The 15,475-nt window shown below is 46.4% G+C and overlaps 1 protein-coding gene across 2 annotated transcripts in view; it reads right to left on the minus strand.

Moving 5' to 3' along the window:
* Positions 1-15,475, minus strand: part of LOC133115210 (netrin-1-like) — a 51,409-nt gene that overhangs the window by 6,966 nt on the left and 28,968 nt on the right. For both annotated transcript variants that reach the window (XM_061225004.1, XM_061225005.1), the window contains exons 4-6: positions 9,272-9,421; positions 7,302-7,355; positions 2,696-2,770 (exon numbers count right to left, since the gene is read on the minus strand). In XM_061225004.1, the coding sequence (XP_061080988.1) occupies positions 2,696-2,770; positions 7,302-7,355; positions 9,272-9,421 (279 nt within the window). The remainder of the gene's footprint in view (positions 1-2,695; positions 2,771-7,301; positions 7,356-9,271; positions 9,422-15,475) is intronic.

The following is a 15,475-nucleotide window of genomic DNA, read 5'->3' on the forward strand; positions in this document are numbered from 1 at the left end:
CCCTTCACCCAGCCTGGCTTCCCTTCCCAGCCGCTTTGCCGATTCTTACATTACGTTACTGTCATTCAGCAGATGCATATATCCAGAACGACTTTCCATACACTCTCAGAAATAAAGTGGAGGTACATTAAAGTGACAATGGAGGTACATTTGTGTTCTTCAAGGTTCAAATGTCCCAAATGTACCCTGAGAGTACCGTAATTTTCTCTATGGGTACAAATGGTACAAAAGCAAAAAAAGGATACAAATTAATGATATACTGTTTGCTAGGGGTACAATTTTATGTGCCTATAGGGTACCGTCCCAGCGACCAGCATTTGTGAAATTTTTAGGCCTTTATTTCTGAGAGCGTACTGAAGTACCTTTGCTCAAGGGTAGAACATCAGGGTCTTATCTAGGAACGGAACCTGGCACCTTTGGGCTACAAATAGGGTTACACCCCATTTCTCCCCTAGCAGGTCAAGAACCCATCACCACCGCGGACCAACCCAGAAAGGAGCGGCCAGCTGCTACCAGATTCCTGTTGAACAAACGCTCCCTGATGGAGGCTTACTGGGTCACGGAACTGACTCTCCTGGGGCCACGGGGAGGTAGGAAGTAATAGACTGTAGCGCCGGCCATGTCATGCAGAGAAAGGCGCGCACCGGCTAACGTGCGCCAGGGGGTCAGGCAGGCGAGTGCCAGCAGCCAGTGACCCGTCGCAAAGCAAAACACAGGCCCGCGTGAAGGGACTCTAATTGATTTTTACTTCCAGCAAAGATTGAAAAATTTGTTAAGAGAGGGGAGGAAAAACAGCACATTCCACACAATTAGAGGTGCGTGGCCCATGAACCATCCAGGAAGAGCAATAAACCTGTATTCATGGGAGACTGAAGGCCAGTCGTAGCTCTGCCGCGCCAGTGCTAGGAACAGAATGATCGTTTTAGAATGCATATACATTACAATCAGACTGTATTTATGTACCGGCATACTGGAGAGTATTTGCTGTAAAAAATAAATGTCAAACTTCAGAAATGAAATATTAGCAGAAATGAGCTTTGGTTGTATTGGCTGTGTACCAATGCATCATCCATTACAAAAAATAAAATAGTCAAATGTATTTAATTAACTTTAATTCATTTGATTTAATCTCCGAGGTTGTTGTTGTTGTTTTTTTTACAAAATGTACTGCACAACTCTGCCTTAACAATGATAGGGTGCACCAAGTTGCTGCACAGGTTTGGACCAATCGGGAAAGTGTCTGAGCCATTGTACACGCTTGGACCAATCAGGAAAGTGTCTGAGCCATTGTACAAGTTTGGACCAATCAGGAAACTGTCTGCTGCAAAGTGGACCCACGCTTGGACCAATCACGAAAGTGTCTGAGCCATTGTATAAGCTGGTACCAATCAGGAAAGTGGCTGGACCATTGTACAAGTTTCGACCAATCAGGAAAGTGTCTGAGCCATTGTACAAGCTTGGACCAATCAGGAAGGTGTCTGCTGTAATGTGGACCCAAATATGCAAATATGAACTATGTGGATCTACAGCCCCCCTGCCTGAACTGTCAAAGACGTGTGATAATTAAAGCCCAAACCTATGAGAGAGAGAGAGAATGGGGGAGACAGGGAGAATGGGGGTCACATCTTTTGAGCCCCAGTGAATTTAGTCTATGGGGCTGGAGCAGATGCCTCCTGATCCTTGAAGGTGAAGCAAAGACTTATGGGAGTTTTGTGATTTAAGTGGGGGGACTTGGTATCTTTAATGGTGCTCTGCAAAAAAAGTCTGTCTTGAGTGTTCTAGCCTTCTTATGAGACTTTCTCTCATGTAGAAAATATTAGCTTGTTTTAAGTTACTGTCTGCTTGACACGTGAAATGGTCTTACCCCATTGGCAAATCTTGAAAATCAATAAAATTGCCTCACCTCACTGACAGTCTTATTTTGCAAAAACCTAATTAAAATAGGACATTTTATCTCAAATTATAAGACTGTTTTTTGCACTCGTCCAATACATACTGTATGTGTTATTTCCACCGTGATGCATTTGCCGCAAGGAGCGAGCTGGACAGTTTGATCTGTTAATTGATGGCTTTTCCGAATCCCTATCATATCTTATCTTATCACCACATGATGCTGTGAAATTAGAAATTTTGTCCAATTTATTTATTTACTTAATTCGATTGATTAAAGAATGAACTAAGTTCTATTTATTCATCACCTTACAAACATTCTGATCTGATCTTAGCCCGTCTCCCTCTCTCTCTCATTTTGCGATTCCTGGACAGTTCAGTTCCTGATCTCCTGATCCCTTTGTCCAGGGCAGGTTTGTGAAAGTCTGGGGCGGGTGTGAGTCACAGTCTGTGGCTGGCAGGGGTTAGAGGGCCCAGGGTGTTAACGGCGTGGATGATAAAGGCAGGGACCGTCACCAAAGAGGCGGCTAAAAGAGAAAACACGTGTCATCCTCTAACGAGGCCTTCTGCCCTCCGTCACACCGACTTCCCCTTTATCCTCTTAAGACGCTCGGACACCCTGCTGTGCCATCCGTCACTGGGGTCCTCTTAAGCCCCTGTCCAACAGACACCCTTTCAACTCTTACTCTTTGGTGCTTTGATTTTATTCAAGAGTCTAGGGTAAGCCTCAGGAGCTCAGGAGCTGCAGGTCGAGTCTCGGGTCATGGACGACGACGAAGACGAAGACGCAAGGTCTTCCACTCACCATAGTCCTTCTTGCAGTACCTCTTCATGTTGATCTTCAGCTTGCCTTTGGAGGCCTTGCAGTAGGACTCACAATCTGCAGAGAGAGAGGGAGAGAAGGAGAAAAGGAGAGAGAGAGGAGGGGGGAGAGAGAGAGGAGGGGTGGGGAGGGGAGAGAGGGATGGTGAGAGAGAGGTAGAGCAAGGGTGGGGTGGGGAGAGAGGGATGGTGAGAGAGAGAGGGGGGGTAGGGAGGGGAGAGAGGGATGGTGAGAGAGAGAGGAGGGGTGGGGAGGGGAGAGAGGGATAGTGGGAGAGATAGAGCAAGGGTGGGGAGGGGAGAGAGGGATGCATTAGGATACACTACATCACTGCACAAGAGCATGAGTGGAAAAAAGAGGAATTCTCGCCCTCACACAAACCCCAGCCTGCCCGAGTCCATTTCCCAGGCCCGAATGTGTTCCCTAACCAGGCTTATGGGTGCAAGAGAATCCACCATCCTTTGCAGGAGCACGCAAACAAGGCACCCCAGCCCCCGCCATCCGCTGTAGAGTGGGACCTTTCGGGTGGGGTTATCATACCTCGGGTGAGGTTATTATACCTCGGGTGGGGTTATTGTGCCAGGTTTTTTTTTTATTATTATTTTAGTCACAGACCCCCTCCTACTCCCCCTGATTAAGGTCTACACAGACCCTGCTTGTGATGTCATCCCAGCCCCTCCCCCCCCCACACCCCCTGTCTGCAGCCCTGGACCATGTGATTCTTTGGTATGTATGACATCACAGTTCTGGGGAAGGGGTCACTTTAGCATACAAAGAAAGGTTGAGGAAGGGTGGTGGGCAAAATTAGCAGCTATTGAACATTTTGCCAGGCCAGTCAAGGAATGAACTGCTCCCATTGGTCTGTGTTCCCCGCGGCATCCAATCAAAGAGAGGCGGCCACAAAACCATTCAAAGAGAGGTGGCCACAAAAAGTTGGGGGAAATTAAGAGTTGCTCTTGCACCTTATCCCACAAAGTAACCATCCTTACTTGAAATTGGGGGGCATGAGAGGGAGAGAGAGGATTGATGACATTTGACCAAAAAAACATGAGACAAAGATATGGGGAGAGAGGGGAGAGATGGCGGGGAGAGCAGAGGAGAGTGCGAGGGCCCGAGAGAAAGAGGTATGGAGAAAGAGGGAAAGATAGCAAGCGAGAGAAGGGGAGGGCATTTCAGGCAGACTGAATATGAATAAACTGCATTGCTTTGCCCAGCCCTCAATCTATGCCTTCTCTTTATCTTCCTTTATATTCCGAGTGAATGAGGTTTCCCGGGTAACAGCGGAATGAGAAAAAATGCCCCCCCCACCCCCCTCCACCGCTAAAAAAGGGGGTTTGGGGTGATCGGGGAAGGGGGGGGGGGGGGGTAGAGACAACATTTCTAGTAAAACCCAAATCAGGGCCCAGGACAGTGGAGAGGGGGAGAGAGAGAGAGAGAAACCCAAAAGTTGAATGAAAGTGACGAGTCCATATCGGTCCCGCCTGATTTCCATGTAAATGAGGTGCGGCGGAAAAGGACATTTTGTTTTCCGACCTGAGGGCTCGGTTCCACGCCGTCATGATACTTTGCTTTGATAGCTCTCGTTCCCCCATTGTGGGACCTCCATGACAGCCGCCACCGCGGGGCTGAGGGCACCCCCAGCGAGCCCGCTGAGGGCCAGTACCCCCACGGCGCGGACAAACGCCCCCTTTGTGTCCGCTCTCGGGTTAAGGGAAGTGGGGTATTTATTCCCCAGAATGCACTGGGCTCACCCAGATTTAGGGATACTGTCTGCGTGCTGAGCTCCAAACACACCATCCCTGTGTGTGTGTGTGTGTGTGTGCGTGTGTGTGTGTTACATGCTTGCATGTGTGTGTGTGTATGTGTGTTACATGCTTGCATGAGTGTGCGTGTGTGTGTGTGTGTGTGTTACATGCTTGCATGTGTGTGTGTATATGTGTGTGTTACATGCTTGCATGAATGTGTGTGTTTGTGTGTGTGTGTATGTGTTACATGCTTGCATGTGTGCGGTTGTGTATGTTACATGCTTGTGTGTGCGTGTAAGTATATGTGCATGTGTGCGTATGTGTGTGTGTGTGTGTGTGTGTGTGTGTGACACATGCTTAAATGTGCAGATGTATACGTCTTATGTGGTAGTGTGTGTGCGTGCATAACCTACATTTTCTGTGCATGCCATTTTAATCTGATGTGGTTGTACAGTGAACACTACTGTATGTCAAAACATGACTGACTGTATTTGGTTCAGGGCTTTGTTATAGCGTGCTACAGAGGAGTAATGCCTAAACTGATTTGAGGACCCTCTGGAGGGTTGTGAGGACTTGTACAAAAGGAATATAATCACTCCCACTAGTAAAATAAACACTGCACTAGTGGGCATGTAGGCCCAAGTTTAAAATAAATTAGATTATTCTATATTAGAACATTATGTTAATGTGAATATAGCCTAAATACAGGGTGGGTCACAGAAAAATGTGCTCTATTGAAATGATGAGGATCATCTAGTCTACTCTTTACCAGTGAAAAGGCCTGATAATGCTGGTCAATATATGGAATTCAATTTCAATTCATATGAACATACAATACAAGCCCAAATAAGTGGCTAGAACCAGAAGCGGAGAAAAACACCACCTCAAGAAACAAATCTTTAAAACTTGCACTTGACCTGCAAGAATTAAAAATAAAACGTTTTTTTTCATAGTTGTTTCACACTGCAGGGCAATACTTCTGAAAACTACTGCAGCTGCTACTAGCCTACTAGGCTACTTCTACCTACTACTCCGTTACTGAAATTAGCTAGGCAAATCGTTGTAACACGCATTTCTAAAAACGGATTCGGAAAACGCCACGCACAAGAAATCCGCAACCGTTTCCGAACCACTGAAAAATGAATATCGTTCTTATCGGATGATTCCCAACTCGCGTTTCATTCGAGTCATTTGAAAAAGCCCTCCTCCCGGTAGAGCGGCGGGGGAGCTCGCGCTGCCGACAAATGAATTTCCTTTCTCAGCACCTGCCGCACAGCTGTTCGCCTCGCTGAGCTGGCTGAGCTGAGCTGAGCTCGCTCGGCTTTCCTTTGGTCGCCGTCCCGGCGTTACAGTACATTGACCGAGCGGGTGATGGGGAGGCCGACTTCATGCGTTTCCAATTAGGTAGCCTATAGGGTGAGATCATATTATTTTCAAATAACAATTTATGCTTAGCTGGGCTGTTATGGCCTATAAATGTTGTAATGTATTCGCAAAACTCTATTCCTGGGTGGGCTGATCCGTGTGTCGTGCATGGATAACGAGTAGCTTGGCTAATAGAGTTCGTCTGGATCTGTCAACCCATGCAAATACCGAAATATTCAAGTACAATATAACAAGGCTATAATACATTATATTATTGTAAAAACGCCTTTGTACTGGTATTCTGCTAGATTAAATTGTTTTAACCAGGTGTAACGTTATATCGTGGAACCGAGGTAGATGCAGAATTCTCCAAACACATTGAATATAGAAAATTCGTTATCAGGCACTCCCCAAGCAAACGATGATAGCATGAAAACAATTTTATTTGGCAACAGGTGTTTAGCCATAGACTTTGGCATTCATGTTTTGGACAAGATCTTTTCAAAGTTCCACCGCATTAAAAATATAAATGAATAACTTTAACGCCTGCAGTGATTGCCCATTATTTAGCCAAATTGGTTAACTTGATTTAGGGCCTGACTCAATAAGACCTTTCAATACAAAACACATTTTAGCACACACAAAATAAATAACAACAAATAATTGGTCATGGTATTAAAAATCCAATCATTGGTTGTGTTTCTACTTTTGCACATGCCAAAAGGTTCTGCACATGCAAGAACCTAGTCTTCGTAAATCAGGCCCTGAATCAGGTGTGCTGAGCGTAGGGTTGGACCTGATGCTGGATGTTGAGTTGGATGTTGTATTGGACGTTGAGTTGGATGTTGCGTTGGATGTTGTGTTTGACATTGTTTTGGATGTCATGTTGGATGTTGTGTTGGATGTTGTATTGGACATCGTGTTGGATATTGTGTTGAATGACCTGTTGGATGTCACGTTGGATGTTGTGTTGGATGTTCTGTTGGATGTCACGTTGGATGTTGTGTTGGATGTTCTGTTGGATGTCACGTTGGATGTTCTGTTGGATGTTCTGTTGGATGTCACGTTGGATGTTGTGTTGGATGTTCTGTTGGATGTCACGTTGGATGTTGTGTTGAATGTTGTGTTGGATGTCAGGTTGGATGTTGTGTTGAATCTTGTGTTGAAAGTAGTGTTGGATGTTGTGTTGGATGTTGTGTTGGATGTTGTGTTGGATGTTGTGTTGGACGTTGTGTTGGATGTTGTGTTGGACGTTGTGTTGGATGTTGTGTTGGATGTTGTGTTGGACGTTGTGTTGGATGTTGTGTTGGACGTTGTGTTGGATGTCGTGTTGGATGTTGTGTTGGATGTGGTGTTGGATGTTGTGTTGGATGTTGTGTTGGATGTGGTGTTGGATGTGGTGTTGGATGTTGTGTTGGATGGTGTGTTGGATGGTGTGTTGGATGGTGCCCGGAGAGAGTGCAGTGTTCTGTGCTCACCTGTTGGCTCCTCTGTGCTGCTCATGCTGGTTGTTGGGGGAGCAACAGGAATCTCTGCATTCAGGGAGGAAAAAGGGCAAACGGCACAAACAGTTAGACTAACAAAGATAAATCATGACTGTGAGCTACATACATAAATGCTAAACAATTTATTTCATAATTCAGTCAGTATAGCCTGAAACATGCAAGGCAAGATTTTAAGGTGTATTTAATACATGGCATTTTCTGTTATCCATTATTTGCAGTGTATAAGAGAAGAGAGCTGACCAGGTGGTGATGTATGTTTGTAATGCTGGCAATGATATTTGTATCTATGAGGTTTCTACACATTTCAACAGCATGTTTGCAAGTAACTGCCCCCCAAATTTGGTGGTCCAATCCGCTCTCGTGTAGCTGCAGATGTCATCATCATGGGTTTTTGCAGTAAAAAACATCTTGTACATTGTTGGTAGAGTAACTCACAAGACAGTGCAAGGCATGCAAGACAGGGAAAGCATTGTTACTCAACTGAAATCACACAGGGGATAGATCACATTAAAAAAGTGTGGAAAGACCCGTGTAGAGAAGGATAACAGGCAGGCCATGCAGACTATAGGGGTGTTCAAAGGGAGAAAGAACGAACCAAGTCTTCCCATAAACTGCTGCCTGTATATTCTGGTAATGGAGCATTGTGGAGTTTGTTTGTGCTTGGCAAATGTGTTTTGTCACGCTTGCTTCCTTTGCAATATTAGATCTTACGTTTGGTGTATTAGTAATACTTTCTGTTGGACTGGACAGAACTTAAAATATCGGTTAGGATTCAAATATGCAGTATCTTTGTGGGGCTTGTCTTTGTCTTTATCTGCACTGGAAGATTAAGAGTTCTGTTTGTATCATCACAGTCTGCTACATTGGCGGAAGGGCAGGTTTCCATTTTGTCTTAATGAGTAGACTGGATTCAATCAAAACAGCCAAATGATCTCAAGAAGACATGCTTTAACATTAAAATATAATGTATGCCATACAGATGCTGTAGTTGGTGTTATAACACACAACCACAGCCTTCAGCATCTGCATGGGTGCCACACATACACCTTGCCTTCAGCGCAGTACCCTACCAGGACCCCACAGAAATGTCTCTACTTCCTGTCTAACTTAAATTGTCAGGTAGGTTCCATGACTGCAGTTGATATTAAGCTATTAAAAGTAAAACATGATATTTTGCGATTATAGGAAAAGTAAATGGGATTTCAATGGGATCAACAAGACCGGTTTTTTGGGCTTTCACACTTTGTGTTTGTTACTTTCCAGCAAAATAAATATCAAGGAAATGCAATTCCTGTGGGTTTGCAAGCCTGATTTATGCCCCTGAAGCTCAGCCAAGGCCAACAGAAAAGGGTTCTGTTTTATGGCAGCTCTGCAGCGCTTCCAAACACAACTTAAATGCGAAAGGCACTGATTGAAAAGTACGCTGCTTGCAATAAAAAGAAACGTCCAATGACAGAATTGCATTGTATTCATGTGTTTATCATTGTTACCTCTCTGTGGGAAGCCAGGTGCCTTTAAGATAAAGCCAGGCCACAATTCAGGCCACCGGGTGCCTGGGGTTTATCTCAAACCTGTTGCCTTTAGATACAGCCCAATAAATAAACCCCAGACCGATGGCCACAGAGCCGGGCTGCTCATTTCCTTAGGGTCCGATGACCAGCCCGCTGCCACGGGGAATGATTTGATGATCCGCGCCGTTTTAATTACATGTGCTGAATAACCAAGTGCTCGTCTGAGAAAAGCCACTAGCGGTGGGGGAACAGAGGAGAAAGGAATGGCGGCTCCAGATATTTAACATGTACTAAGTGGGTACTAAGGCAGTGGATGAATGGCTTTCTGACGTGTAGCGGGGGTCCCTCTGTGCTGGGAGTGTGGCTATGGACCGAGGGTGGACCGGGGATGGACTGGGAGTGGACTGGGAGTGGAGAGGCTGGTGCACGTACTTATGCAGGGGGCAATGGGGGAGCGGCTCTGCTGGTAGCCTTTAGCGCAGCGGTTGCATGTGATGCCGGTCACGCCGTCTTTACAGGGACACTGGCCTGTGGTCTGGTTGCAGGTTTTGCCCGCAGCGCCCACGGGGTGGCAGTCACAGGCTGTGAGAGACAGAAGAGAGGAGAGGTGAGGGGAAAGAAGAGTGTGAGTGCACACACATACACACACATCACATGCACACACACACATACACACACATCACATGCACACACACACACACACATACACACACACACACACATCACATGCACACACACACACCCACACACACACACACACACATCACATGCACACACACACACACACATACACACACACACACATCACATGCACACACACACACACATGCACATCACACACACATACACACACACATCACATGCACACACACACACACACACACACACATACACACACATCACATGCACACACATACACACACACATCACATGCACACACATACACACACACATCACATGCACACACACATACACACATCACATGCACACACACACACATCACACACACACATACACATCACACACACATATCACACATACACATCACATGCACACACACACACCCACATATCACACACACACACATACACATCACACGCACCTATCACACATACACATCACACACACACACATACACATCACACACACATACACATCACATGCACACACACACACATACACATATCACACACATACACATCACACATACACGCACTCACACACATCACATGCACACACACACATCATAAACACAGGCATGTACACGGGTACACACATCACACGCACACACCACACGCACACATCTCAGACACACACACATATCAAAAACACAGGCATGTACACACACACATCACACACAAATGCACACATCTCACACTCACATACTGACACACACACGCACACACATATACACACACGCACACATGCACACACACACACACACGCACACACATATACACACATATCCACACACGCACACACACATACAAACACACACACACGCACACACATACACATACAAACACACACACGCACACACACAAACACACACACATACACATACACACAAACACACACACTCACACACACATACACACAAACACACACACATACACACACAAACACACACATACACACACAAACACACACGCACACACACATACACACACATACACACACACAAAAAGCACAGGCAGCACAAGTAAACAGTAACAGGCGTAGTGGTGCTGGCACAGCAGCACAGGTGATTTGGAGTGCACAGGTAAACAGTAACACAGGTGCAGCAGTGACAGCACAGGTAGACAGGTGTGGGCACAGGTAAACAGCATCAGTGTCTGGGACAGGACAGCCGAGAAGCCGAGAGTGGGACAAGATGGATAGCACCTCCAACCCCCTGACTCCGATTGAGTATTGAACCACAGCAAAAGCACCTCGACACAGTCAGCACACTCTCAAACCACTGACTCTGGATCAGTCAGCCACCGCTGCAGGGGGTTCTCCATACAGTCAGCACACTCTCAAACCACTGACTCTGGATCAGTCAGCCACCGCCGCAGGGGGTTCTCCATACAGTCAGCACACTCTCAAACCACTGACTCTGGATCAGTCAGCCACCGCTGCAGGGGGTTCTCCATACAGTCGGCACACTCTCAAACCACTGACTCTGGATCAGTTGACCACCGCTGGATTTGTTGGTTTATGACTTGTGAAGACGGAGATGGAAGTCAGGAATATTCATGTCAGGAATATGGACACGTGGAAGCAGTTTGCAGAAATGGGGCGCGCAGGTGCAGAAGGTGGGGGAAAGATGGATGCTCAGAGGAAAGTGTCCACATTGTCTAAAGGCCAGGCTGCACGTTTTCACATTACATTACATTAATGGCATTTGGCAGTGGTAATCACAAAGTCGGAGCAGAGCAGTAAGGGAAAGTGAGGTGGAAAGGACTCGAGTCGAGGGGCAGAAAGCAGAAACGGAGGAAAGAGTAGAACGCAGCTGGGCTCGTGAGAAGATATCCAGGGAGACATACCCGGGAAGCGGGAAATCATACGTATGGATCCAAGGTTGTTCACATTTATTTTGATGGAAAATGTGTGAGCAAGATTGAAAAGAATCAGAGAGGATCGGGGTGGTGGACTCTGCTCGAGAGATTTTGGGAATAACAGAATGACGGCTGTGAAGCGGGATGAAGCGCAGGGAATTCTGGCAAAAGGGTTCGGAGGGAGTGAGACACCAGGGAAACAGTGACACAGTGAAGACTGCGCGTTTAGGAATGGGAGTTTTTCTTTTTTGTGAAATAAGACATGACAATGTAAGGTTATGCCAAGTATAAGGTTTGTGGTTAACGCACGCTTAAGAGAGTTTCACATTGTCTTCTACCAGTAAAATTACACCCGTTAATATTGCGACCTTGAATTTGGAAAGCAAGTTGTTTTATTGAAACCACTGAAGAAAATCTAGCGGCTCCACAAATCTGTCAGGCAGAAGCATCGCTCCAGGTCTGGCGAAGCGGTTTAGAGCTTCCCCTCTCGAGCGGGAGCGGTGGCTGCTTCGTGTCTCCTGTCATTCGCCGCTTTCACCTCACAAACGCCGTTATTCACTTTAAAAGCCTGATGTCACACGGATGGCAGAACTGGGAGATCTGCGTCATGCACAGAACTCCCTTGCACTCTGGCCATTGCGTGTACAACCGCATCAATTGGCAGAAATACGTATGTGACCGTTTACATTTGCACCGTGCACTTTTTTTATGGGATTTGCCATAAAATGTATTCGGCATGTGTATAATTCTAGGGCTAGGCCCCAGAACATTGCTCTACTGTAGATACCAGTGAAGTGCCTCTTGCAGAATAAATAGCACTAGCCTACAGCCCCAACTCTGTCTTAAAGTATATATTAAAAAAATATATATATTCCATCCACTTCCTGGAAAACCAGATTTTACAAGATTTAACGTCGTCGTGTACCAATGGGCTTGTATGTTGATCAAATGTCTGACAATTTTCCATTCCCCTTCAATCAATCCTCATCACTCAGTGACATGCATCCTCATTTGACGTCTCCCTCCCCATCTGACCTGTAAGTGAAATCGACCCCCCGCCCTTCACAGATTCCCCCAAAAGATCCATTTCACTCACGTGTACCTCATATCACAGAACCTAGTCCTGCCCTAACTTCCATTTCAGCTTGTCTTCAAGGTGTGACATCACAGTTATGTGATTAGCGTGTTATCAACTGAACATTCTAATGCTGACGATGTAACAATCGCATCACGACCGGTAATGGAAAAGCAGTAGATCTCTAGAACACGAACTTAGAATTCCGAGGAAAGGAAAAAAAAAACATTCCAGAAACAAACCTGCCCTTCAAAAGGGTTAAACAGGCTGTTCAACTTTAAGCACAAAGCCAGGAACAGCGGGACTGAACCGGGTTCTCCATGTCTGCACAGAAGGTGCGCATCAAGCTTATTAAATAATCAGTCTGGGAGTCGTGGACAATAATATCAGATTTTACCTTTTGATAAGGATATCTTTTTCCTTTTATACTTTGAGGCAGGCCTCCAGCTTGGCTGTGCTGGGAGCGCTCTGAACTCTTGGGAGGGTGTCTGGGTGTGGATAACGCGGCTAAACAGCTCAGAGACCTGAGACGTAAAAGATCCGCAAGTAAAGACCAAATAAAGCTTCCTATTAATACCAGCGTGGAGCACATTTCAAAGAAGTCTGCTTTTGCCATTTTGTCAGAAAGATTGAGCATTAAATATGAGATTTTTATTGTGCTGCAAAAGATTAACCGTAAAGCGCATGTTTGAAGTTTGAACCCAGCCCCACCGACCCACCTTGCTATACTTTCAATACCTGCAGATTAATTTTTTTGGTTTCTGGAAGCAGTCCAACGCTGGCAAGTGTAGTGCTGTGGTTTTTACAACACCCCGGTCAAGCTCATTTTTTAATGGTTTTGTAAATGTAACATTCTGTGAGTGACTTTCTCATATTTGTTATTTTCACTGTTCATTAACGCTGATATGAAACCTTATATTTCTCATCTGTGACTTTGGTGTGCTTGTTTTTTTTTTTTCATGTCAATGTTAAAAACTTGTGACACGCTTAATAGAAAGCAGCCTCCTAAAAGTCCCGTTTTTTGGTAATAATTTGTTTTTAAAATGAAAACAGTGAGGTCACTTAAAAAAGCAATGGTTTTAAGCCACAAAACCAGAGTATGTCATTGTGGTTAATAGCACTACCGTGACAAAGCACACACCAAGTAAAAAATCCACTGCCACTGAAATAGAGACGGGCTCCATTTAAAAACTTTCATTTAAGTATTACAGCATCTGCCGAAGCTGTGACCGTAGGCTTTATAATGTCACGAGGGACTGAAGTTCCCAACTAATCAAATGTGCAGGTGTCCTCCTTTTGTCTGACAAATCTATTCAAGTGCGAGAATTTTTCAGAGACGGATGAAGCCCATTTTAGGTCTGCTTTTAACCGTCGGTCGAAGACGGAGACAAATGTTGAGCGATTCTCGGCTGCTGTACGTTTATCGGCCTGAGAACAGGAGATTAAACAGCGATTTTGTCCACTCGATTTGGAATCGTCCCCACAGCGCCCCCTGTGGCTGTGCAAGTGGCAGTGCAGCTGAAGCATCCCCTGCACCGGGCCACGCGGCGGTATTACCGCGGGGCTGAGCCTGGCAGCAGCTGGTGCTCTACGGGGGGGGGGTATACAGAGTCCCCGGGGCCCTCTGGCCGCGTTTGCCCCACGGCGGATGAAGAACGAGGCTGCAAACCGCCGCAGAGAGACCGCACGCATTCCACACAGCCACTGGCTACGCTTCAGGTTCCGCACTAATGCGAGCGCTCTCTCTACGAGCCCTCCTCTGGAAACGGGAGTGGGAGGGAGGGAGGGAGGGAGGGAGGGAAGTGGGGGTTCAGTTCGAGACCAAACGCACGGCGACGGGTTTGATTTCACGTCTGAATGTCACTGGCACTGCCGGTCCAGTGAACGCGTTTGAATAATGCGAGGGAGCGTCGGGTCTGTCGCTGGAGGAGAGAACGGCGATCCGCTTCGATTGCGGCGGGTGAAGCTGAATCATGAAAGGCAAGAGTCGTCGGAAATCTTGGGGGGGAAAAAACGGGTGGCTGGAAGATGTCCCGCATAATGGTTCATAAAGTTTTGGAGCTGCGTGCGCTTAATTCATCAGACGGAGAGAGAGCTGAAACACAGAGGCCTTCTCCTGCCTTTGTCACCACCCCTTCCCTGGCCTCCGTGCCTCCCCATCTGCGCTCCAAATATAGTTTATCAAAATGTTTAAACTGGCATCGGAGAGCGATCGTGGCTCATGTCATTTGTCACCTTTCGGGACTGGCAACAGATTCCTTATTGTAGCTCTGTTTGGACGGAATTGAGCACTCTGGTAAACTTTGGATAGTGTTTGTTTGGAATTACATTAGGGGGTTTAAGACTCCTGGCAACTTTCGGGATTAAATTTAACAAAAGTGATTAGGTGGGCCCGCTGGCTGCCGGTCGGTGATCAAACGTGTTTACACTTTCATTTTGACGTGTGACGCAACTGGAAACGAGACCTAGGAAGGGGTGGAGGATGGATTTCCAAAAGCCTGATTGCTGGCTGACTCTCCGCATTCCCCCGGACCGGAGGCGGGCAAACGGTGCCGTTGAGCCCCGTAGCTGCGGACACACGCAGCACTGGAACGGGAGTGAAAAGAGCGAAAAGTGCGGTTTGACAACAGAAAGCTTGAGAGGGAGCCAGTGAGGGCCGGTCAGTCCTCTTACAGTATGTCAGGATTAGGGTTAGGATGAGGATGGGGCGAAGCTAAAGATGTCACTGTCCGTTCTTCCCTCGTGCCATTCGTATCACTGGTGAGTGACTGCCAGAAAAGCACTGGGATATCAGCATGTTTACTGTTATTCCTCTGAACTAGATGAAGAGAATTGCAGAGCAGTGTGGGGACTCTGAAAGATGTCAGAATTACACAGCAGTGTGGGCACTCTGAAAGATGTCAGAATTGCAGAGCAGTGTGGGGACTCTGCTCTGGAAGATGCAGGTTCTCGCTGTATATACACAGTGATGCAAAGCAGGCCTGAGACAGATGGAGAAATGCATCTGTGCACTTGACACAC

This window comes from Conger conger, chromosome 16, assembly GCF_963514075.1.
Source record: "Conger conger chromosome 16, fConCon1.1, whole genome shotgun sequence".
NCBI lineage: Eukaryota > Metazoa > Chordata > Actinopteri > Anguilliformes > Congridae > Conger > Conger conger.